General features: G+C 36.6%; 6 protein-coding genes across 6 annotated transcripts; 4 read left to right on the top strand and 2 right to left on the bottom strand.

The window, feature by feature from the left end:
* Nucleotides 1-1,866: 1,866 nt before the first annotated feature.
* Nucleotides 1,867-3,870, top strand: BATDEDRAFT_91503 (uncharacterized protein; the record flags this gene model as incomplete). Its single annotated transcript, XM_006681760.1, has 8 exons — nucleotides 1,867-1,926; nucleotides 2,026-2,113; nucleotides 2,191-2,251; nucleotides 2,304-2,483; nucleotides 2,622-2,884; nucleotides 2,983-3,141; nucleotides 3,223-3,585; nucleotides 3,689-3,870. 8 exons carry the CDS (start codon nucleotides 1,867-1,869, stop codon nucleotides 3,868-3,870), a joined length of 1,356 nt encoding a protein of 451 aa, XP_006681823.1.
* Nucleotides 3,871-4,774: 904 nt separating this feature from the next.
* On the top strand, nucleotides 4,775-6,408 carry BATDEDRAFT_91393 (uncharacterized protein). The gene is made up of 5 exons (XM_006681759.1): nucleotides 4,775-4,919; nucleotides 5,055-5,073; nucleotides 5,556-5,721; nucleotides 5,868-6,094; nucleotides 6,204-6,408. The coding sequence occupies exons 1-5, from the start codon at nucleotides 4,788-4,790 to the stop codon at nucleotides 6,344-6,346; spliced, it is 687 nt and encodes a 228-aa protein (XP_006681822.1). The 5' UTR covers nucleotides 4,775-4,787; the 3' UTR covers nucleotides 6,347-6,408.
* A 202-nt stretch (nucleotides 6,409-6,610) lies between these two features.
* Nucleotides 6,611-8,256, bottom strand: BATDEDRAFT_30650 (uncharacterized protein; the record flags this gene model as incomplete). The annotated part of the gene is made up of 7 exons (XM_006681639.1): nucleotides 6,611-6,859; nucleotides 6,978-7,156; nucleotides 7,235-7,280; nucleotides 7,406-7,538; nucleotides 7,616-7,754; nucleotides 7,844-7,918; nucleotides 8,127-8,256. 7 exons carry the CDS (start codon nucleotides 8,254-8,256, stop codon nucleotides 6,611-6,613), a joined length of 951 nt encoding a protein of 316 aa, XP_006681702.1.
* A 151-nt stretch (nucleotides 8,257-8,407) lies between these two features.
* Nucleotides 8,408-14,938, top strand: BATDEDRAFT_91391 (uncharacterized protein; the record flags this gene model as incomplete). The annotated part of the gene is made up of 22 exons (XM_006681758.1): nucleotides 8,408-8,415; nucleotides 9,653-9,684; nucleotides 9,988-10,032; nucleotides 10,111-10,174; nucleotides 10,248-10,312; nucleotides 10,406-10,433; nucleotides 10,512-10,659; nucleotides 10,724-10,801; nucleotides 10,886-11,239; nucleotides 11,311-11,348; nucleotides 11,448-11,859; nucleotides 11,941-12,027; nucleotides 12,126-12,292; nucleotides 12,378-12,459; nucleotides 12,543-12,700; nucleotides 12,776-12,823; nucleotides 12,955-13,325; nucleotides 13,463-13,763; nucleotides 13,837-13,890; nucleotides 13,959-14,490; nucleotides 14,595-14,723; nucleotides 14,813-14,938. The coding sequence occupies 22 exons, from the start codon at nucleotides 8,408-8,410 to the stop codon at nucleotides 14,828-14,830; spliced, it is 3,219 nt and encodes a 1,072-aa protein (XP_006681821.1). The 3' UTR covers nucleotides 14,831-14,938.
* Nucleotides 14,939-14,951: 13 nt separating this feature from the next.
* Nucleotides 14,952-16,332, bottom strand: BATDEDRAFT_91577 (uncharacterized protein; the record flags this gene model as incomplete). Its single annotated transcript, XM_006681703.1, has 5 exons — nucleotides 14,952-15,171; nucleotides 15,285-15,367; nucleotides 15,519-15,656; nucleotides 15,788-16,010; nucleotides 16,166-16,332. 5 exons carry the CDS (start codon nucleotides 16,330-16,332, stop codon nucleotides 14,952-14,954), a joined length of 831 nt encoding a protein of 276 aa, XP_006681766.1.
* Nucleotides 16,333-18,295: 1,963 nt separating this feature from the next.
* On the top strand, nucleotides 18,296-22,129 carry BATDEDRAFT_35927 (uncharacterized protein; the record flags this gene model as incomplete). Its single annotated transcript, XM_006681656.1, has 9 exons — nucleotides 18,296-18,438; nucleotides 19,393-19,651; nucleotides 19,778-19,998; nucleotides 20,119-20,340; nucleotides 20,413-20,728; nucleotides 20,803-20,858; nucleotides 20,954-21,341; nucleotides 21,415-21,812; nucleotides 21,928-22,129. The coding sequence occupies 9 exons, from the start codon at nucleotides 18,296-18,298 to the stop codon at nucleotides 22,082-22,084; spliced, it is 2,160 nt and encodes a 719-aa protein (XP_006681719.1). The 3' UTR covers nucleotides 22,085-22,129.
* Between the last annotated feature and the right edge of the window lie 681 nt (nucleotides 22,130-22,810).

The following is a 22,810-nucleotide window of genomic DNA, read 5'->3' as shown; positions in this document are numbered from 1 at the left end:
ATCCAACTTCATGTTTGATAAAATTAGTAAAGTTGAATTTTGATTTGACAATTTCATTCATGCGAATGTTCAACAATTGCCAACAATTGTTCATGTTTGGATTGTTGTAAAACACACAAACGAGTTGTTCCATTTTAGTATTGTTTTGATCAGTTTTTTGTAACAAAATTGGATTGTTATCAAACATGCATTTAGAAATACTGTAAATTGATATTCTGAATGTGATCGTTGTAGATTTGGTTCAATAAACAAGTTAGTTTACTACAACACATGGTAATGGATTACTAAACATCATCATAAATCGGATGGACTGGAGTGGAATGAAATGAGATCAATGACAATCGCATTACAAACAGTGTGTTGTGATTAAACCATCGAGTATTTCCAAATACAAACTTGAATGAAAAGTCTTGCCACAAGACTGATCAACTGTATTACTATTTATACTGTGGTATTATTGATGTATTGGAATGTTTGGTGGTCAGATACACAATGATAATGGTAGTACAACTCATGTCAGTTGTACAAACCAAACGTGATTAAAGCCAATAATAATGTCAGACAAGATTGGATAATGAATTGGCGTGTAAATCATCAACATTGACCAAGATTGATTGAAATGGTGAGATTGAATTGGATGGTGATGAACACAACAAATGTGTACAGACAATCATACATCATGTATTGAGTTGATGATAGTCGAGTGGATACTAATAGTTGATTGATCATTACAGCCATATTGACATAAATGAACCACTAAATAACAGTGTTGATGTGTGATAAACAGTCAGTGTCATGAACACTGTTATTCAGTGGTATTGTTGGTGGTGATTGACATGCAAACAACTGTTGCATTACTGACATGTGCAATCATTGTTGTTGAGCTAGATCGCGATCGTATCCGTGATTCAGAATACAACAAATGAATGTACATAATTGTATCAACAGCACCAGACCACTCAAACACAACACATGTATTGCAATACATGAATCTGGGTTTAGATGTGGTGATTGTACAGTGTATGGTTATGCCAAGAATGAGGAAAGGGCAGGTTCAAAAAAAAATCTTGATTCAAAACTATAGTTTGATTGTGTCAGCATCATATGATGGTTGTTATGTTTGAAAGGGTTGAAAATGATAATTGAAGGAACAGTGCAGTCGATGCAAGTTTCATTTTACGTGAATACGACTGTAAATCATTTAATAACTATTGTTTATTTTTCAACAAAAACGTACTTGAGCAACAGAGACTTCGTATCGTGTATTGAATATTTGAAGTAGTCACTGAAAGGATGAGCAGAAATAAGTCCAAGGCCGAGTTTAATAGCATTTATTGATCAATTGATAATAAAGGTAAAGCGAATGTTTTTATAAAGGTTTGCCTTGTACCCATTCATGTATTAGAATCTGACATATTTCACCTGCTTCTCAAGTAAGGCCGTCTACTTTTGACTTGAGCAAGAATAAACTAAACACGCGAACCAGTTGACGTGCAAGTTGTACAGTTTGTATACGCTTGACCAACACTAATATAGATGTATGTTTTATAGCCTTGTAAATTCTATGAAATGAAACTGCTTTGGTTTGGTATTGTCGAAATATCATGGATAATGAACTTTGTTATTCACTAACATACAAATAAGTACAATAATACTGATAGTCATTTTAAAAAGCCTTGCTCATTTATAATAGGAAAGTATAATGAACTTTCAGAGTAAAAAATTCCATAGTAGTGCCCACTCATGTTAGTTCATCATTGTTGACAATACTCATGGTATTGAGTATCTAGATGGTTAGTCCATAATAGTTTATGCTTACACTGCAATATAAATGTGTTAGGTGAAGTGGATTTAGCCCACTCTGCAATGCCTCTGAATACAGAATTGACAGATCTGTTAGACGATTATCTTTCTCAAGAAAAATTGGTACAAGCATGAGTGATTAGTATAGCAGTAGGATAGAGCAACATTGACCGATTCCCTATTAACTCGTTCATGACGATTTTTTGGGTCTGTTTTGATTAGATTTCTTTAACAGGAGTCACAGATCTTAATTGTGTCAAGTTCTTGGAAATACAAGTAGATAGCAGAAGCATTGGACTTGGCCAACTAGGTAAGTAGCTGGTCTATACTAGTGGTGTATAAAATGTGGTTTGGTTAGTCGAATGTATTAATTCATTGAACCACCAGGAAAGTTTGTTCCGAATATAGAGCAGCTCAAGTTGAACAATAGCCATGTTGAATGCATTAGGTATTCATCTTGTATTGTCATAGCAAACCAAAGTTTCACTAAATCTATACAGAGACTTGGGTACAGGGTTTACCAATCTGCGAGTTTTATGGATGCCACGATGTGAGCTTGCGTTTATTGACGGAATTGGATCGCTACGCTCACTTAAGGAATTGTATCTAGCATATAACCGCATTACAGATATAAGTAGTATTGGTATGCTAGAGGAATTGGAGATTTTGGATCTAGAAAGGTAGATTTTAGTTTTAAATAGTCAATGATATGGCCGTTTATATAGGCATTTATACTGAGAACCTATTCCAATTTTCATGCACAAATATAAAAGGATTGGCAAGCTAACAGGAATTGTTTTTATCTTATTGATTGCTAGTAATCTTATATCGGATCTTGAACAGATAGAGCATCTTGCAGTATGTCCAAATCTTGAGGAGCTGAGTTTGCAGGGAAATCCTTTGGATCTTTTTCAAAAAGTATTGAATAAGAACATGGATGATCCCAAAGGAAAATTCATAGATACTATTCAGGCTTATAGAGAAATTATTGGAAAGACTATCCCTCAGCTTAAAATACTTGATGATTATAGTATTGGAGAGCTGCATGTTCAATACGAAACCAACTTTAACATTAACACAGGTACATACACCAAATAAGCGGGAATACTTGTGATAACTCTAATTTTATCATCTAATAATTGTCACTTTTGCTTCGTGTGCGTTCTAACCTTGCAGCAGAATATCCTAGTGCATTGTTTAAAGCGTGTAGTAATGCTTTAGAAAAGAGTGGAGATAAGCCACATGGGGTCCCAATACGCCCCGCTACTGCTCAAAGTCGATTCGGCTCTATACACAGTAAAGTCATAGTATCAGATACTGGTAGCAATCTAACACATGGTAATCCTGCTTAAGATGTGCTGGTAGTCACGGATGATTATTGTGAAAGGCGTATTTGCTTAACAATAGTGTTTTTATTAGGTATAAGCACTGTTTTAACGGGAAATCCTATTATGCTTCTTCGTGCTCGACGTAAAGATCGGCCACGGTCTACATCGACATCAAATTATTCAGCTGCTTTTGAGGATGCATCATTTACGGTGGATCATCCTTCTAGTCCATCAACTTCTTGTACAGAATGTGTTGAAAAAAGGATACCTTTGGTCGGCATGAATATTGTTGAATTGCCAACACTGTCGAATTCAGAAAACAAAAATGCGACATTACTAAATAGTCAAATGCCGACAGCAAATTTATTATTGTCTGCTACTTCCAATACACTTTCTCAAATTGTCTTTACAGAAAAAACAGAGTTAAATAGTAAATGTCCTAATGGAACAAATGGTATTTATTTTATATAGTCCACTTGATCTATGTATTAGAGTAGCCAATAATGGTTTATATTTCACTTCCTCTATCATTAATTCTAATTTTTATACACAATTAGCTGGGACTGCATCAGTTCCAACTCCACCCACTAGCGCGCCTAAACATCAGATTGATATAGGCAGATCGCGTAGACGCATCAACATATCATCTGTTACAGCAAAATATAGACAGCAAGAGGATGTTGGGGTCACGCTTGTTGATGATTTACGGCCACCACTCAATCGATATCATATATACTAATAAAATTTAGATTGGGTCATATCATGTCTATTACACCAAGTCAAAGCGGTCGACATATATGCCATATTTGATTGCTTTGTGATTGCAGAAAATAATCACATCAAATCCAATTGACTCTTTCAAGTCATCAAAAATCTGGATGCAACTGTATGCACGCACACAAAATGAAACGGCATTTTTGTATGGCAAACCAATGTACGTTTTACAGTCGTATTCATGTAGAATGAAATATTTTTGTATTGATCTTGTAATGACTCTATTTTGCTTCAAAATAAGCAATCATTACATATTCGTTATTGGATATTGATGACTTTTTCTATTGAAACTCTATTCTAATATCAGATACGTTTGCACTCTAGTTTAAAAAGCAATCTCAGGAATGCAACAGTTGTTTCCATACCGGTCACCCAATGCTTGGATTGAAAAAAAGAAAGTTAAAGGTTGAAAAGATGTCTAGGATGTGAAACAGAGATGTGAACATTCACTCTATATTTTGTACAGTAATGAGCATGAAGGAGAAATACCAGTGGACTAATGAGTTTAAAAGGCACGTTGTTATCCAGTAAGTTTGACACCAATCAAGCATGGCAGTTCATTATGTATTTTAGTTTAGTGGTTCATTTTACGCGAATACGGCTGCAAGTGAAGTTGGGTATTCAATTATAACAATACAAGAGTTGATTAATGGATTGCAAATTATATTGCATTCAAATGCAAGCCTGGAATGAGCTTTTAAAATTAAACATTTTAGTCTGTTACTCGAATGCATTGTAAAGAGTTTGATATGCTGTAGCCAATAGCAACGCAGTCTATGTAAGCATGTGCCAGCTAGTTGATCGCGTGATAGGCTGGATGCCTTTATTGTCTTGGCTGCAAATCTGTTTCTGCCAAATTTGTGACTATTGAATTGATCAAAAATGTTGGTACAATCTGCTATCAAGACTGCTGCATCAGCCAAAGTTGGCCGAGTTCTTGCTACTGCTCCAGTTCAGACTGTTTCTATTTGTTTCAAGCATACTCTGCCTGATCTTCCTTACGACTTCAATGCTGTAAGTTAAAATACTCATTCAGTTGTGGAGCATTTTTCTATTGGCCTTTCAAGACATATAATGGGTTTATGGCATTCCATATGGCACTAATAGCTATTGTTATTATGGGTATGACGATGTGTATTTCCTCAACAGCTGGAGCCGTTTATTTCTGGTATGTACATTAGATTTACAGTCGTATTCACGTAAAATGAAACTTGCATCGACTGCACTGTTCCTTCAATTATCATTTTCAACCCTTTCAAACATAACAACCATCATATGATGCTGACACAATCAAACTATAGTTTTGAATCAAGATTTTTTTTTGAACCTGCCCTTTCCTCATTCTTGGCATAACCATACACTGTACAATCACCAAATCTAAACCCAGATTCATGTATTGCAATACATGTGTTGTGTTTGAGTGGTCTGGTGCTGTTGATACAATTATGTACATTCATTTGTTGTATTCTGAATCACGGATACAATCGCAATCTAGTTCAACAACAATGATTGCACATGTCAGTAATGCAACAGTTGTTTGCATGTCAATCACCACCAACAATACCACTGAATTGTCAACCAGTCCATGACACAACATGCTATAATTGACTAATATAGAATGCCATTAATTTTTAATCCGGATTTGTTTAGCCGAAATTATGCAGCTCCATCACTCGAAACATCATCAGGCATATGTCAACAATCTTAATATTGCGGAGGAGAAGCTCCATGGTGCAATTGAAAAGAACGATGTTGCTTCTCAGATCGCACTTCAGGGTGCTATCAAGTTCAATGGTGGCGGACATATTAACCACAGGTATTGAATCAATGTCTTTTCATTTGATTATAAAGCATAGCTGCTGAATTTAATATCCATTAATGCCTTGCTAATTTGGAATACATGAATGGCAACTGGCATTTAAATGCAAACTGTTTTAATATCTGAAATCTTTGTGCAATTAGCATATTCTGGACCAATCTTGGATCTCCTAAATCTGGAGCTGGCGAGCTACATGACAAATCTCTTCTTGCCGCCATCAATCGGGATTTTGGTTCGTTGGATGAATTCAAAAAAAACTTTGCTAACCAGGCTGCAGGAGTGCAAGGTAGTGGTTGGGGATGGCTTGGGCTGAACAAGGCTGAAAACCGTCTGGAAATTGCTACAACAGCCAATCAAGATCCTCTTATCCGTATGTGTTGATTTTTGCTTATACTCTTTTATAGTAGCTCTGGTAGTTTTTTATGTTGCAGATTACGGCTGAATATATATTTCTAATACTGCTTTAATATGGTGGCTAGATCTGGTGCCATTACTTGGAGTTGATGTGTGGGAGCATGCATACTATCTTCAATACAAAAATGTCCGTCCAGATTATCTGAAAGCAATCTGGAGCGTCGTCAATTGGAAGAACGTTTCAGAGCGTTTTGCCAAAGCCCAATGAGATATCTGCAATCCATGGCATTTAAAAAGTATGCAAAGCAACTTTATCAATACAATGGCTGTTATAAGCTTGTTTTTTCAACTTTTGCTTTTTAGAAATGCCGTTTGTGAAGAAACATAGCTTAGATTTAACTTTGAAATGCAATTTATATAAGTTCAAAAAGCATTAAAGATTTGTTTAGGCTTGAAGCGTTTTTGAATCAAAAGATTCAAACCCAAAGCTAATCACAAGCTAACCAATAAACGTGCTAAAATATCCTTAAACTCAAGACCGTGCCTTTAAACCTAGATTCTTCCAAAAATCAAATGAGCGCTGTGAAATCCCCAAGGCAGAAACGAGCTTTCCTAGTCCTGGCTTTCCAGAAATAGCAAGACCGGCAAAACCCATGTACGAATGTAAAATGTCTGGGTAGTTTTTTGGAATTTTACTATAGCCGCCATGTTTACTATGTGTGAGAATCAAGAACTCGTGCAATGCATTCACGTCTACAATTTGTTGGTATGAGCCGAGCATCTAGTTAAAAGTCGCCACGATAATATATTGTCAGTTTTCAAGTCTTGGCAAATTATAAAACAAATAGCATTGTTTTATTGACTACAAAAAAAGGATGGATTAGCAACATAGTTTTTACCTCTAGGCATGCACCAACCCAAAAAGAGTAACAAGTGTCTGGCGCCTTATTGATACGGCCCTGAAATCCAGTTTCTTGACGAGAAAGTAGCCAAAATATTGTCTTTTCTTTATTGATCACATCGTCGCCGAGATCATTCATAAGCCATAGTGATGCAATCGCACAATAGGTAGAACCACCTGCAATACGCAACATGTTATCAATCCAAGCATAGAATATCAGTTATTTAGTCGATAAAAACCAATCTTTTACAATACCATGGGATTCGTGCCCAGGTCCCTGTCCATAGCCGTAATCAAAAGCCTTACATACGCAAAGTATTGCAATATATCAAGCCGTTACAATTGGTAAGTACAAGCTTGGTCAAGTAAAATTTTAAATGTAGCCAGCTATTCAGCACCAATGACTGGTATCGATTGAGCACTTACCCGCGAAGCCATGATATATTCTCGAGCTTTGATTTTGTTTACTCCGCGCCAGTCAGAGAGAATAAAACTAATGGCACATGCACAGTATAAAAACCGCATGTCCTTTTCATAGCTGTCTAAAGTGGGAGAAAAACTACAATGACAATTGCCATTAATTGAAAATAGTATACACTTGTTCAGCAACCAGGTTTTAAATAGACATGTGCTTACCACCCATCTTCACATTGTAAACGTGCTAATGACCCAATAATTGCTTCACGATCTACACGCGATAGATCATCTTCTAGAGTGAGAAGAAGAGCAAGCGCTGTATATGTCATTGTAATATGAGATATATCTCCAGAATGAACTGCGGTTGACTATATGGTTTAAATGGTTGTATATAATTGATTATTAATGCAGTATAGAATGCAATATGGTAATTATGATTTGGGTTACTTGCATGAGCACAGTCGTACTTGGCCCCAATGAATGGAGATCCTCGAAATCCACAGACACCCGAGTCGGGGCCAACTACAATAGCATATTGGACAGTGTGGACGTGCAGAATTTAAACATGACAATACATTAACACATTATTCAAACAAAATAATGGCGTGGCAAATGAAGATACAAATGAATACTGAGATTGAGGATCAAACGATCAAGATTATATTTGAAAACGATGGAATAAAAATTCAAAAGTAGTGTATCGACTAGTCAAGGCAAGTATAAAACCTACAATGTTCTGATGGATGGATTTGCTGAGCATATATCCAGTCAATCCACGCAGTGCGTTGATGCTGCGAGATATGTGTCTCGAGCTTTCCTAGCAGATCCAGTCCACCAACACAAAAGTAGCCCAATGTCATCCTACAGCAGTGTGTTAATTGAATTGGCAAATCAAGTTTGCTGAAAGTTAAATACACAAAACAAATATTGATAGATAATTCTAACTCTTGATACGAGAGTTCAAAATTATTTGATATCTGCAATTCACCTGCTTGTATCTGCCTGGGTATAATGACTCGGTAAGATGCGCAGATGAGTCGCAAAGTATTTTGCGTCAACATCATAGTCGGAAGTTGCTAAAGGTTGCATTGACTTGATGTTTTCCCAAGATTTTAAACGCTTGAAAAGACTGACTTGTTTGCAAGTGATTCAGAAATAGACGCAGCAACAGAAACTAGATTCTAATAAAGTGTCGAGCAGTTCAGGAAGAAATTGGCTCCAATTACAAGAAATTAATTTGAACGATTTGGCCAAACATTTTTACCAATAAATACAACAGTAGATTAACGCCTTATGAAAAGATTGGCTAGCAGAGTGGTGGTTGATTGTGGATGCAACGAGAGAATGCAGTCGAGTTTAAAATATATTGCAGACATTATCATACAAATAGTAGTTTATCAAATAAGGATCGATTTGGTAGTATGACAAGATGGTGTAATCGGTCGAGTTAGAGATTAAGCTTCATTCCATACGAACAATAGTCAATGCATTGACAACAGTTGTATGCGATTATCGATTCTGGATATATGCGATTGCAACTTATGGTCGAGTCAATAACCAACATCTAAATTGTTTAAACCAAACTTGATTGAATATCTCGATCTGACTGTTTTCCACTTTCAGCATCTTTCAGTATCTTTCAGCTATATTAGGTCGTTCTACAGACGAGGTATTTAATATATTGTTTTTTTGGTGAACCCAATACACTTACAACTCAGTCAATCATATTATCGACTAATTCTATTGGATTTTTACAGTCAGTATTCAGGTTCTTGTTGAGTAGTTGAGCCTCTAGTTAAAGTGGTCTTCAAGACAGTATGAGTTTTCAATGGTCTTCAAAGAATCAGGGCCAAAATGTAAATGTCGTAGACTAGTGTTCATTCTTTTTGGTTCTTGGCTAGTATTATCTGCCAATACAGACTATTAATTTGTGGTCATTTACATTTTGTTTGGATGGATAACAGGGCGTGGAAGACATGGTGTTGTTGAGTAAAGTTACTGATGACCAGATTACAGACAATCTCAAAAAAAGGTGAGTTTCTGATATCATGCCCTGGTTTACAACACTTAAAATGGGTCTCTGAGGAGAGCTTTAGCTCTCGTTTATTGGCTCGTAGTTTGCCCTTGTCAAGATTATCAAGCGCTTCCCTTATTTCACAAACTGTAGTAGCCAACTTTGGCGTTGCCATTCATTAAATTAATGCCACAACTGGAGTCATATCATGTCCCATCTAATTCTTCAATGTTTTAATTTAGAATCCAGGCAGATCTGATGTTTACGTATATTGGTAACGCTACCATCATTGTGTTGATTTTCCAATATTAGCTTGTGTATATCGTAAAAAGTTGACCGTCTTGATATGATCTTGGCATTCTGTCAATAATGGACATTGGGAAAATTAACTTTAATGCTGCATTAATCTATTTCTACATATACAGGACCGACTCTTGTTGCAGGTACGCATCATGCAAACAATCGAGCTTATATAGATTTTTGGTTTGAAACCACTTGTGCTCTTTTGATAACCTCATGCATTGTTGTTAAAGTTTAAAATCTTACTTTTCATTTGAAACACTACTGTTGTTTATAGTAAACCCATTCAAGAAACTTCCGTACTTTACAGACAAAGAAATAGGTAAACTCCATCCTGTCCAAGATTGACATTTGACTTGGTACGCTTACGCCCATTTTAAAATTCACTCGTTTGTCACAGAAACATATCATGGATCGGCAGCATATGAGCACCCTCCACATATATATGCGCTTGCAGACAAAATGTACGTGTCTTGGATGAATCTCATGCCTTTGTTTTTCAAATTTGGATACTCAATATTTCTTTGGTGTATATAGGTTTCAAAATATGATTGTTGACGAAGAAAATCAATGTGTTATCATCAGTGGAGAAAGTGGAGCAGGTACATTAGCTAAAACATGAATTTATGTCTATTTTGGCCATTTTACTATTAGCCAAATCTTGTATTCCCAATCTGACAGACTTTGTTATTTAGGAAAAACTGAGTCGGCGAAGCTTATCATGTACGTGTTTTTATTCATATTGTAATGTCTAGTTTATATTGTATAGAATTTTTAAATGGTTACGTATTCCCTATTTAGGAACTATATTGCTGCTGTCTCAAGCAGAGGGTCGGGCACTACAGCTGGTTTAGTTGATGAGATCAAACGCATTATTCTTGGCTCGAATCCTTTGCTTGAATCTTTTGGAAATGCAAAAACTTTGCGTAATAATAATTCGAGTCGCTTTGTAAGTGCAGTCTTGTTTTCATAACCTTGTTTCAACGACTTTTACTAATTCTGTGTACATCTAGGGAAAGTATTTTGAAATTAATTTTTCGAAAAATGGGTCTCCCATGGGTGGCAAGATTTCCAACTTTCTTTTAGAAAAGGTATGTATTATACAATCCATTAGTTTGAGTTAGTATACTTTCAACCAACCAAGATCAACATTAACTGATATTGTGTCTGACTAGTCTAGAGTAGTTGGTCCCAGCAAAGGCGAGCGTAATTTCCATATTTTTTACCAAATGACGACAGCCGCATCTGCCACAGAAAAGGAACAGCTTGGCATGATGGAGCCAAAGTATTTTCATTACTTGAATACGAGTGGGGAATATCATGCTGATGGGATCAACGACGTGGAAGAGTTTAATGGCATGAAAGCTGCCATGGATGTATGCCAAATATCCGTTGCCGATAAGCATGCCATATTGGGACTGGTTGCTGCTATTTTGCATATTGGAAATATTGATTTTGTAGAAGGAGAGCAACCTGGAACTGCAGTTATTCGAGATGTGCAAACACTAGAGTTTCCAGCATATCTACTGGTAACTATGTAATTTGGCAAATGTGTCCTTGCTTAACATGAGTTTTAATACATTTTTGCAATTTATTATAGGGTGTATCGGTGGAGATGCTCCAGGGAAGCTTACTAAGGTATACAGCATATACAGCTTTGAAAATGCTCGACATTTATTTTTGTAACTGAAATTTATGCTAATTAATTGCTTTGAAAATGCATATGATTGATCATAGCCGAGTGATGCGTACTGGAGGAATTGGCTCTAAGCGTGCATCTATGTACAATGTACCGCTTAACGTGGAGCAGGCGCAAAATACTCGAGATGCTCTTTCCAAAGCACTATATAGTCGAGTTTTTGACTGGGTTGTTCAAGCAGTTAACCGTGCCATGGCAGACTTGGCTAAAAATATGATACGCAATAATCAAATCCTGTGCCTTGGGGTACTAGACATTTTTGGTTTTGAGATTTTTGATAAGAATGGATTTGAGCAGTTTTGCATCAATTATGTCAATGAGCGGCTGCAACAAATTTTTATTGAACTCACACTAAAGTCTGAGCAGGAAGAGTATCAACGAGAGGGGATCAAATGGACACCCATTGACTATTTTAACAACAAGATTGTAGTTGAGCTGATTGAAAGCAAGGTATTTCATCTGTATTGCTTTGGAAAGTGTGTTTAGTAGATATTAATTCTATGTATACTTTAATTTCATTATATGAATCAGAAACCTCCGGGAGTTATGGCCATTCTTGACGATGTTTGCTTTACAATGCATGCTGTCACGGAAGGAGCAGACCAAAAGTTTGTTCAAGTAGGTGCTACATTTTGAGCCATGGTATCTCCATGTTGTAATTTTGTCCATTTTTCTTTGGTTATGACCATTGATCAATCAGCTAATAATTTTTTTAGAAATTGGAAGGTGCCGTTCGTGGCCATAAGCACTATCAGGGAACTCAAAGTCAATTTGTTATTCATCATTATGCTGGGTCAGTCACATACGATTGTGACGGATTTACCGAATCCAACAAAGACACTCTTTTTAAGGACCTTATTCAACTGATGCAAACTACATCTAGGTGATTTTATTTTATGCCTTCAAGTTTATTTTTTGTTCGAGCTCAATGCTAATGAAGCCAAAACTCTGAAAAACTATCCATCTAGTCAGTTTATCCGCAACTTGTTTCCTGAAGAGGTGGATGATTCTGATAAGAAGCGTCCTACGACAGTTTCTTTTAAAATCAAGGTAGTTTCAATTGTATTGACAAAGTAATGAAGATAGTTTAACAATAGCTAATTGCCTTGCCTTGTTTTGGAATTTGAATCTAGAACCAATCCCAGGAGCTTGTGGATACCTTGATGCGGTCTACACCTTCGTATGTACGTTGTATCAAGCCCAACGAAACAAAGCGTGCCAAGGACTGGGATTCCAAGCGTGTGGAGCATCAAGTTCGATATCTGAATTTGAAGGAAAACATTAAAGTCAGGCAAGTCTATATGCGTTGTTATTAAAGATGTATGTTTTTTATTGTGTCTGATTTGGGTGATTCATGTTGCTTTAGACGTGCTGGCTTTTGCTATCGTAACACCTTTGAAAAGTTTTTGCGGAGGTATGACCACTTGCATTTTTTAAATCTATTGATAATTGTAGACATTTTAGATATACGGTATCTGTGATGCCAGTATTACAAATATTTTTGAATACAATAGTTATATAACCTTGTTTTTGGATATAATCAAGGTTTGCGATTCTAACACCAGAGACCTTTCCAAATTGGCAAGGTCCAATAAAAGATGGCATTGGCATTGTTATGAATTCGGTATGCATGGAGCCGAGCGAATGGCAGCTTGGAGTTGGCAAAGTCTTTATCAAGTCTCCAGAATCATTGTTTTTGTTAGAAGAGCAGCGTGATCGAAAGTATCATCATTATGCCAAGATTATACAGCGTGCTTATCGCAGGTGGAAGAGTCGCAAGTACTTTTTGGAGATGCGTAAAAAGGCAGCGGATGTAATGTTTAACAACAAGGAAAGAAAGAGATTTAGTTTAAATCGCGAGTTTCTCGGAGACTATATCAATTTTCTAGATAATCCAATTCTTAAAAGTCTTGTTGGTTAGTACTTTATTTTGAACAGGATTGGACTTGTGCCACTACTGTGCTGTCTTATCGAGCTGCTCGGTTCAGATCTCATATGATTGTCTGTTAGTATTGTATGAGATATTAAGCTATGTTGCTATATGTATATTTAGGAAAAGATGTGAAGGCAGGCTTTGTTGATGCTGTTACAAAATACGATCGGAACTTCAAACCAACTCAGCGGGAAATTATTGTTTCAGACACTCATTTGTTCCTTATTGGTGCCGAAAAACAAAAAAATGGTCCTAACAAAGGGAAATTTGTCAAGGTCGTGAAACGCAAAATTCCTTTGGGTGATATCTCGAGTCTATCCCTCAGTACCAAATGTGATGACTTTTTTGTTTTACACGTAGCATCGGATTTTGACAACATTTTTGAGAATGTTTTAAAAACAGAGCTTGTTGCTGTGCTTAGGTACCCAATATCATGCCATCTTTGATATTTTTAAATAATACACTTGCTTTGCTGATCAGCTTTGTAATTATAGCGAAAAATTCCAAATCGCCACTGGGCGTCCCTTGGTGATCAATTTCACAGACACGTACGTATCGCTTATTTTTGAATTAATGGTGGAAATGCGTTTGCTTACAACTACTATTCTATTTCAAGTATTAAATATACTGTAAAAAAGACAACCTGGCAAAGTGGCGGTATTTTGGAGCTTCGGTTTATTGTTGACAATGCTGTTCGACTCCCTGTTGCCAAACATTCAAACAAGGTGACTGAGATCCGAGTAAGTCCCGGTTTACCAAAAGATTCAAAGCCATTCCCAAGAACTCTGTTTGATAATCAAAAGAAGCAAACCAAAGTCACGAATCACCCCACTGCCCAGTATGTACCTTCTGCGGCCAACCAGTATCACTCACCAAACCACATCGTGTCACCACCACAGCAAATGCAACCTCAGCAGCATCAGGTTCAGCATCATCAGGTTCAGCAGCAAATGCAATCACAACAGATTCTCAATCAGTCGTTGCAATCATCTATTGGCCAGCGAGCCGCCAATTTATCTGGAAACACCACTCCATATGGATCCAACAATCAACTTGGCAGCATTTCAGCGGTTGCAGCAGCTGCTAAAAAGAAACCTGTTCCTCCACCACCACCTGCTAAAAAAGTTCCGAGATGCACAGCTCTTTATGTAGGCATTGCTTTATATTATGTTTGTGCTAATACTGCCGATTAATGACACTCAATGCGTGAATTTTGGGGTTTCAATTACCTTGTTAAATGTATTCTACATAGGACTATAATGCTACAGAAGCTGATGAACTTTCATTTAAAGTCGGTGAGATTGTAGTGATCACCTCCAAGGATGATCCAGGCTGGTGGACAGGCACTTTGAACGGCCGAAAGGGGCTTTTTCCTTCAAATGTAAGTGAACTGGTGATGGATTAGAACTTGATTGGTCGGAAATATCAAAGTTTCCGCCATTTATTAATCCTAATTTGTTTCAATGCTAGTATGTCCAAGAGAATTAGTCTCTGTAGAAGCAAGACTTTTTTTCTGTGTCTGACACTTTTGGGTATCCTATCAAAGACACCAAACCAAAACAGATATTCAATAAAACAATTTATCAATGTTTAACAGCACACTAGCGAGTCAATACAATACCTCAAGGATTGCCTGTCTAATCAGCTGGGTTATGTCAGCAGACTTGATTGCCGCAACATTTGCACAATGAATCACTTGTTCTGGAGATATTGGAGTTCCTCCTGCTTTACTAAGTGTGCAGAGCTCACGATGAATGTTTACTACAATAGTCATATCACCGTCCTGTGCTTGCTCTTCAAGGAGCGATGGGTCAATGACCTGATACTCTCTGTATTTATAATTATTTAATTTGAGATTTAGTGGAAAGATAAAAACGTTAGCTTACAAACAGTCCGATAGATTTGGTAAATATGTAAAATGTAGTAGCTAAAATGCACATACCCTTGGTGAAAAAAAGCAAATGTAACACAGATTGGGATGTGATGAATATTCAAACCGATTGGGTTCTTTTCTTCCAACGTATGCTATATAACACGGCAAAGCAGATGAATGAGTATCATGTCGTATCTATCCGCAATCATTCTCGACAAAATCATGTCTTGTTTTTTGTTCAATGTGACAAAAGCATCAAGCGTTGGATATATCCATTTGCTTCAACATCGCTGATTGACTTACAATAGTCACATCTTCTCCAATAACAGTAACGTCTGGTCGTTTGAAATGCAGTAGCGAACACATTGCAGCAATACAGGCACAGTCCAAGATATTTCCTTCATGATTCAACACACGAATATCAACTCGAATTGCCCAAACCTAAATATTCAAAATTGTAATGCATTAATCAAAAAGTTGAAAATGATCCTTATGAATTGAATCGATATAACTGCATGTACGATGACGTGATAAACTTATGATCATGAAGGCGACAAGAGTCTTGAACATACCTTTTCACCAGCTACAATGCATAAACCTTCGGTATCAACTACACGTGCCCGTCTTAAAGCCTTTTCAAGCATTCTACTAATAAGAATTTCATTTTCACTAGTGCTGTCTACCTCAAAGGCTGGCGAAGCCATGGGACTAAATTCCGTGTTGAAGTGAATTACACCATCACTTGGGTTTCCTGACGAGGGACGAACAATCTCGCACGACACAGTGGACATGATTCTTCAAGATATACCAACGAGATGAATACAATGTGCTTAGTATTTAGTTTTGCTGCATAGTGATGGATCATTGACCATCATTGCTGATTATATTTACTATAATGGAATATTATATTGTTTATTTAAGAAAGCCATGGCTGTTGTTTGTTAAAATACCTTGTTTTGCCAAGTTGAACCTGCGCAAATCCCAGCTGCGGTCCTAAAGTGATCTTGATGTTGCGAATAGTGTTGGAAGTGCGACCATCTGTGCGAATTCCAGACTGAATGGCTTTGACAACAAACTCCCGTTCGTTGGTGGAGAGCTCTTGCTCTATTTTGGTCATTACAAGCGAATATATTCAAAAGTAAACTCGCATTTAATCAAAAATCACTCAACATTTTCTCATCAGAACACGTGATTAGTTTTTATTTCTTCAGCAGGACGTTAGCTCTTGCAGTTGTGGAAACCATAGGGAAACAAACGAATCTCTACATTTCTATGCTTCGAAAATCATCAAAACGTAGTTGAACTACTGCTTTAGTTATATATTTTAAGAGTTATCAACGCTACGGATTGATGGCAAAATTTAATATTCATTGCATATGCTGGATCGCACACTCGACTTCAGCCAATACTTCCTCAAAAGAAATATTGGAGGCTTGATTATGTTGCGCGCTCAAATCAAATGATTGGGATATTGCCAAATACAAATCGTATCGAGTCTCAAAAAGTCTGTTGTTCAATGTGTGCCCAAACAAATTAGTATTTACACATTGAAGCTTAAATATACAAAACTCGAAACGTACGCATCTCGTTGTTCGATCCGAAAAACATCCTCCATAATATCAAGGATAGCATTTCTACTTATAGTTTGTTGAGGATGGTAAGTTTTTAGCTCTTGCTTAATCTTGCAAAGAAAATCTATATATTTGGTGATGGTGGTCAGAGTCTATTAGGCTAACGTGATTTCTTTAGCAACCTTGGCAGGTTAAACAATGAGTTTACCTTGGATAAATGTATGATATACTACAAGTACAATAAAGTCGCCTAATGTGACCATTTGTCCTTTATCAAGATAAGAAACTGTCCATTTTGCCAGTGAATATCTAATACTTTCGATATCACCAGTCGAGATACAAGTAGAGCGGCTGCTTTAAAAATAATGGTTAATTGTAGCTTTATTAGTCGCAAGCATTTTTAATACAACACAATACAGTCCATACCAGCAAAAAAACGACAAGAATTCTCGGCAGTCTTTTGCGCCCAGTCCAAGTCCTTTAGTGCGTTAAAGTAAAACAGCAACATCAGATTGCATATGTAAATCTACTCAACAATATTGGATCTACCCAATGCTCAACAGTGGTAATTCTACCTGGAGTAATTAAAATCTCAAATGCTCTACCAATATTAGATATTGCAGTAGATTTTGCCCAGTTCGTTTGACAGATTAGTCTGTATGCACGAAGCATTGTAGCAGATCCATGGGCTGCATGAAAAAAACTATGCATGCACACATTTATCTCATAAGTACTACATGATAAGCATTTAAAACACTCTACAGTTTGATACTCAACTAATCTGATATAAATGATATTGGGTCTGAAGGGGTGCAATCCAGCAGTGCAGCAATGACATTTTGTATTTGAATATCTAAGCCTGATAGTGCTAGAGATAGTAGTGGAATAAGCATTTAGTTTTAAAACCAAAACGCTTTGGTAGTTGTTCAATATTCTCAGTTGTTTTTATATACGGCTATTGCCTTACATAGGGTATCTTGTACAAGACACGGTTCAGATGTTGATGTTGCAGTAGGAGATGTCATGCAAATCGAGCTCAAAAGTATAAAATGAAATGCCAGACAAATGGCACAAATCAGCACATATTTTTGGTATAAAAATATTACTCTCTTGATGATTGCTTACAGTTGTATTCACGCAAAATAAAGTACTTTTGTATTTATCTTGAAGTGATTGCATTGAAATAGAGTTTCGACTGATATATTCCAATCTATTCACATAGACAACATGCTACAACTGGTTGGATTTAGGCAGTTTTGACCATCTTGTGCCCTATGACACTATTTTTGGCCAAAAATCTGATTTAAATTTAATTTTTCAGGCAACCGTTTTTCTGACATTGGCATCTATTCGAAATGCAGAAGCTCATTTACAATAGTTGAGTTGCTCGACTTGAAGATTTACTCTATACATGGCTATTGATATAGTGTAACTGTTGGTATATGACTATTTCATCTTACTAACTGATTTTATGCTCTTCCTATTCTGGTATATTGTCTTACCATTGCCATGCACTACTCCAACACACCGTTTGTGCAGCCTTTTTCAAAAAAAGTTCGTCCTTTATGGCGACTATCTTTGCCACTGCCTTTATCTATGAGCTTTCTTTTGACGGACTTTCTGACCGTATGTGGGATTCTGTCAACAAGGGTGTAAGTTGTTTGAATGCTGCTTCCATCAAGGCCTCGCCTGTTTCTGATATCCCCAATGATGCATGCCTGTTTTTGCTTTGATTGAAGCCAACTCTATCTTCAAGACATTATTCAAACATGGATTCAACTAACGTGTTCATTAATGATTTCTAATGAACTGTATCATAAACATCAGCGCCAATGGAAGGATATTCGCCATAAATACATTGAATAAATCGTTTGTAGATCAGATAACTACAGATTGAATTTTCAACGAAACCAATGCTATCTAGAACAAATCTTGGTAAGATCGTACCTAGACTCGGATTTATTTTTACAGCTGTATTCACGTAGAATGAAACTTGAATTTATTTTGCAGACTTCCTCTGTTTTGCCCCGGAATAAACAATGGTTAAATATTCGTTATGCTTTCCTACTACAGATTGATTGTTTTTCAATGTCTGGAATTGTTTAGCAAAGTATTGGGTGCTGATCTTACCAGATATATATTCTAAAAATTTGAGGTTTTACTATAAGTCTGTTTTCTTGGATCAATTCACTGTCTAGTTCATTGCGACCTTGTCTGATATGACCGAGTCTTGTTTGATTATACTTTGTGTTTTAGCACGTGATCTATATTTACAGCTGTTTTCATCATCTCGAAAAAATGGAAATTTAAATCAATTTTTTCATCAAGTTCAATTAAAACATGTTTCGACCAAAATCAATAGGCAACGCAACCAGATATATATGCATTAGGTTCGTACATGCCAATCAGCGCTCGAGTGTTTAAGAAAGTTGCATTTTAAATAAAGCATTTCTGTCCTTTTGATAAATTGCTCAACATTGCCTTTCAAACACTGGTGGATGTTGTTTTACATGGCAATTGCTTGATCTTGTAAACATTGGCATTCTTTAATGGCCAATGCATTGTTCTGATCTATCGATTTATATTATTGGATTTATTTTGTATAGACACAATGCTTCTCTGCAAACACAACTACGTCTAAATTCTACAGGTGCTCCTCGAACATTCGATAATCATGAAAAGCTCCCTCGACTCCCGATCCCGTCTTTGCAAAACTTGGCTGACAAATATCTTTCAAGCTGCAAGCCGCTTCTTTCAAGTGAGCTTTTTAGCGAGTCAGAGACTCGAGTCAAGGAATTTATTGCCCCTAATGGACTTGGTGAACGACTCCAAGAACGCCTTATTGAGCATGATCTGAAGGAACCAGTTGAGTCTAATCGTAACAGCAGTGAATTTTGTATTATAAATAGAGTCATGCCTAGTTTCTGACAAGTGCTATCTGAATATGCTGCATTCAACCAAACAATAATGGCCATTTTGTCTGGTTTTTAGAACTCGTGGTTGGAGGGTTTTTGGCTCAAAGCAGCCTATTTAGGTTGGCGTGAATCATTGTTAACCAATTCCAATTGGTGGTGCTTATTTGTCAAGCCTCCAAATCAGCCTGTGGATCTCTTAAAAAAGCATCCTCCGTCTGGAGTACTAAGTTCATTCCAGATTCAGCGTGCTGCTGGAATTATTTCAAATGCCTTGACTTTTAAAGATCTGTTAGACAGGTATAGACTCTATCAATATGAATCGAACGTACAATACTTTTTGTTGAACATGTGCTTACAAGTGTTTAATTTAAAAATTTATTGTTTTTAATGACCATTTAAACTTGATATTTCCAATAGTCAGCAGATTCCACCAGAATACAGCGGATCTACTCCACTGTGCATGAATCAATACCGTAATCTGTTTTCCACTACAAGAGTTCCAGGAAAATATGAAGATCTTTTAATTTCCAAGCACCCTTCAAGGTCTACTCACATCATCGTACTGACAAAAGACCAAATATACAAAGTCGAGGTTCTTGACAAGAATGGATCTCGTGTTTCTCTTAAGGAAATTGAAAGGTAAGTTTATTTTTAAATATTCTTCAAGACTCGACTTATTAATTAATTGTGGTTTTGGCTTATTTTCTCAAGACAATTATATGCAGTCGGCCAAAGTAGTTTAGAAGCAGCTCCACAACCAGCTGTTTGTATTCTGACTGCTGCTCATCGTGACGTATGGTTCAAGGCATACTCAAAGCTATGCAGTTTAAGCTCTACCAACCAAGATAATTTCAAGGCAATAAACGAGGCTCTTTTTGCAGTGTCTCTAGACGACCACGCTAGTTTCCATAATGTCAATGCATCACATTTGCAAATGTTCCATAATCGTGGCGGAAGAAACAGATGGTTTGATAAAGCGATATCGTTTATTATTTCGTCTAGCGGCCAGGCTGGTGTAAATGGCGAGGTAGTTCAAATCGGTTGACAAGATATTAAATATAAATGCCCATTACTAAAGCTTTGGTAAATTATAAATGTTAGCATGCCTCCGCAGATGCTGTTGTTCCAGGCAACCTGATTCGCTTTATTGTTTCACAGTAAGTATCATTTTACACGGACTTGTGTGTGGTTTGCTGGAAAATGATTTTTTCAATCACTTGCGATTAATGTTAAATATATATATAATCGCTAGTGAGCCCGCTACAGATCCTGTGAATGCCAACACAACCACACAACTCCCAGCACCACAAAGACTTGATTGGACAATAGACGATGAGATTCAGCAGTGTATCTCTACTGAAATACAGTTGGCTAAAACTATGTCTGCATCTATTGATAGTTGTTTGCTTCACACTGATGTATATGGATCTCGCTTTATCAAAGAGGTTGCTAAAACGAGTCCAGATGCGTATATACAACTGGTTCTTCAACTTTCATATTATCGTCAAAGCGGATCAGTTTCGGCTGTTTACGAAACGGTTTCAACAAGAGGATTCAAACATGGTCGTACTGAAACTGTGCGTAGCATGTCGGCTGAGACGCGAGCATTTGTGGAAGCATTTGATGATGACAATATTTTGGTATGTGTAAAATGTAGGGCATTGGTAATTTACAATGGATCTGTTATCCATTTTTGCTAAGTCATTTTTGTAGTATGATGATAAGCGCGATCTCTTTTCAAAGGCAATTGCTACTCAGACCAGCTACATGAAGCAAGCAGCAAATGGACAGGGTATTGATCGACATTTGCTTGGACTGCAATCTATGCTTACAGACGAAGAAAAGACCCAGCCTAGCATTTTTAATGATGCTGGATTTTCTGTTTCACAAACGTTTAATCTTTCTACAAGCAATATGTCACCAGGAGATCTCTTTTATGGTGGTTTTGGACCAGCCACTTCCGACGGCTATGGAATCAACTACGCTATTGACACGGACGAAATCAAGTTTTCAATTTCTTCACGAAACAGCTCTCGTACCGCAAATGCGTTCAAACTACGAAGCACCATTACTCGTACTTTGGTTGACATGTTAATCCTCTTTCCAAAAAGGTATTACGCATCATATCTCAATGCAACTGGCTAATTTTGAACAGACTGATCAAATCTTGCTTATTTTGATTTGAAAGTTAATACTAACTGCTACTGGTTTTTATCTTGTGATTAGAACTGAGGTTTGGGGATACGGCTGGCTTGAAAAACATAAAAAGGAAAAAAAGGATGCTAATATCTTTAAAAAAATGCAAGAACTAAGCAACACATATCGGTCCAATCAAAAGGTTATTGCTGCACGGTACAAGAATGGTTTGGGTAAGCAAAACTGATTAGTATTCATGATAAAGTTTATCAATAAATCAGCTTTGTACGGGAAAAATGATTTGTGCTAAATGAATAGATTATCTGATGTTCTTCTGAATTTTTAAAGTATGCTGATCAATACAATGTGTAGTGGAAATACTGCTGTCATTTATATTATGGATTTGTACCAAATTTGATTTTTCAACTCGATCTGCTATCTATCCTATAGCCATATTCATGTAGATGGACCACTAAAAGTCACATTAGACTGCTAATCTACCAAATTTACTGGACAACATTATGTTTTTGGGGTTTCTGTAGCAATCAGCATCAAAATAACTGAACAAATGTTTACGTCACAGTTTCAGTAAATCTGAGTTGCTTAATCTTCAACTCTCCTTTCATTGAAACCAAACATTGGGTGATTGATGGGAACAACCATTGTATTGCCGAGATTGAAATCTCTGTTTGTTTGAATTGGTGCACAATATATGTAATTCTATAATACAGAAGGTTGTACAGGTTTGATTGAAAACAATCGAATGCAATATCTGGATTGTAATGAGTGAATCTAGTGATTGTGCAATGCATGTAAAAAAGGACAATCTCAGTTTAAAACTATAGGTTGATTGTGTGTATCATATAGTGGAAGTTGTGTTTATTGAATACATAGTCAATTTTTAATAGAAAAATGCAACGAGTATTTAACCATGGTCTAGTTCAAAACAAGATAAATAAATGTTTTATTTTAC

This window comes from Batrachochytrium dendrobatidis (genome assembly GCF_000203795.2).
Source record: "Batrachochytrium dendrobatidis JAM81 unplaced genomic scaffold BATDEscaffold_13, whole genome shotgun sequence".
NCBI classification, from domain to species: domain Eukaryota; kingdom Fungi; phylum Chytridiomycota; class Chytridiomycetes; order Rhizophydiales; genus Batrachochytrium; species Batrachochytrium dendrobatidis.
This window is presented reverse-complemented; position numbering and strand designations above follow the sequence as displayed.

What these genes read in the sequence shown, in the direction of transcription:
- BATDEDRAFT_91393 (XM_006681759.1), top strand. Translation starts at nt 4,788, where the DNA reads ATGTTGGTACAATCTGCTATCAAGACTGCTGCATCAGCCAAAGTTGGC. An exon ending in GGCGGACATATTAACCACAG is followed by an intron (nt 5,722 to 5,867) that starts GTATTGAATCAA and finishes TTGTGCAATTAG; the next exon opens with CATATTCTGGACCAATCTTG. An exon ending in CAATCAAGATCCTCTTATCC is followed by an intron (nt 6,095 to 6,203) that starts GTATGTGTTGAT and finishes TATGGTGGCTAG; the next exon opens with ATCTGGTGCCATTACTTGGA.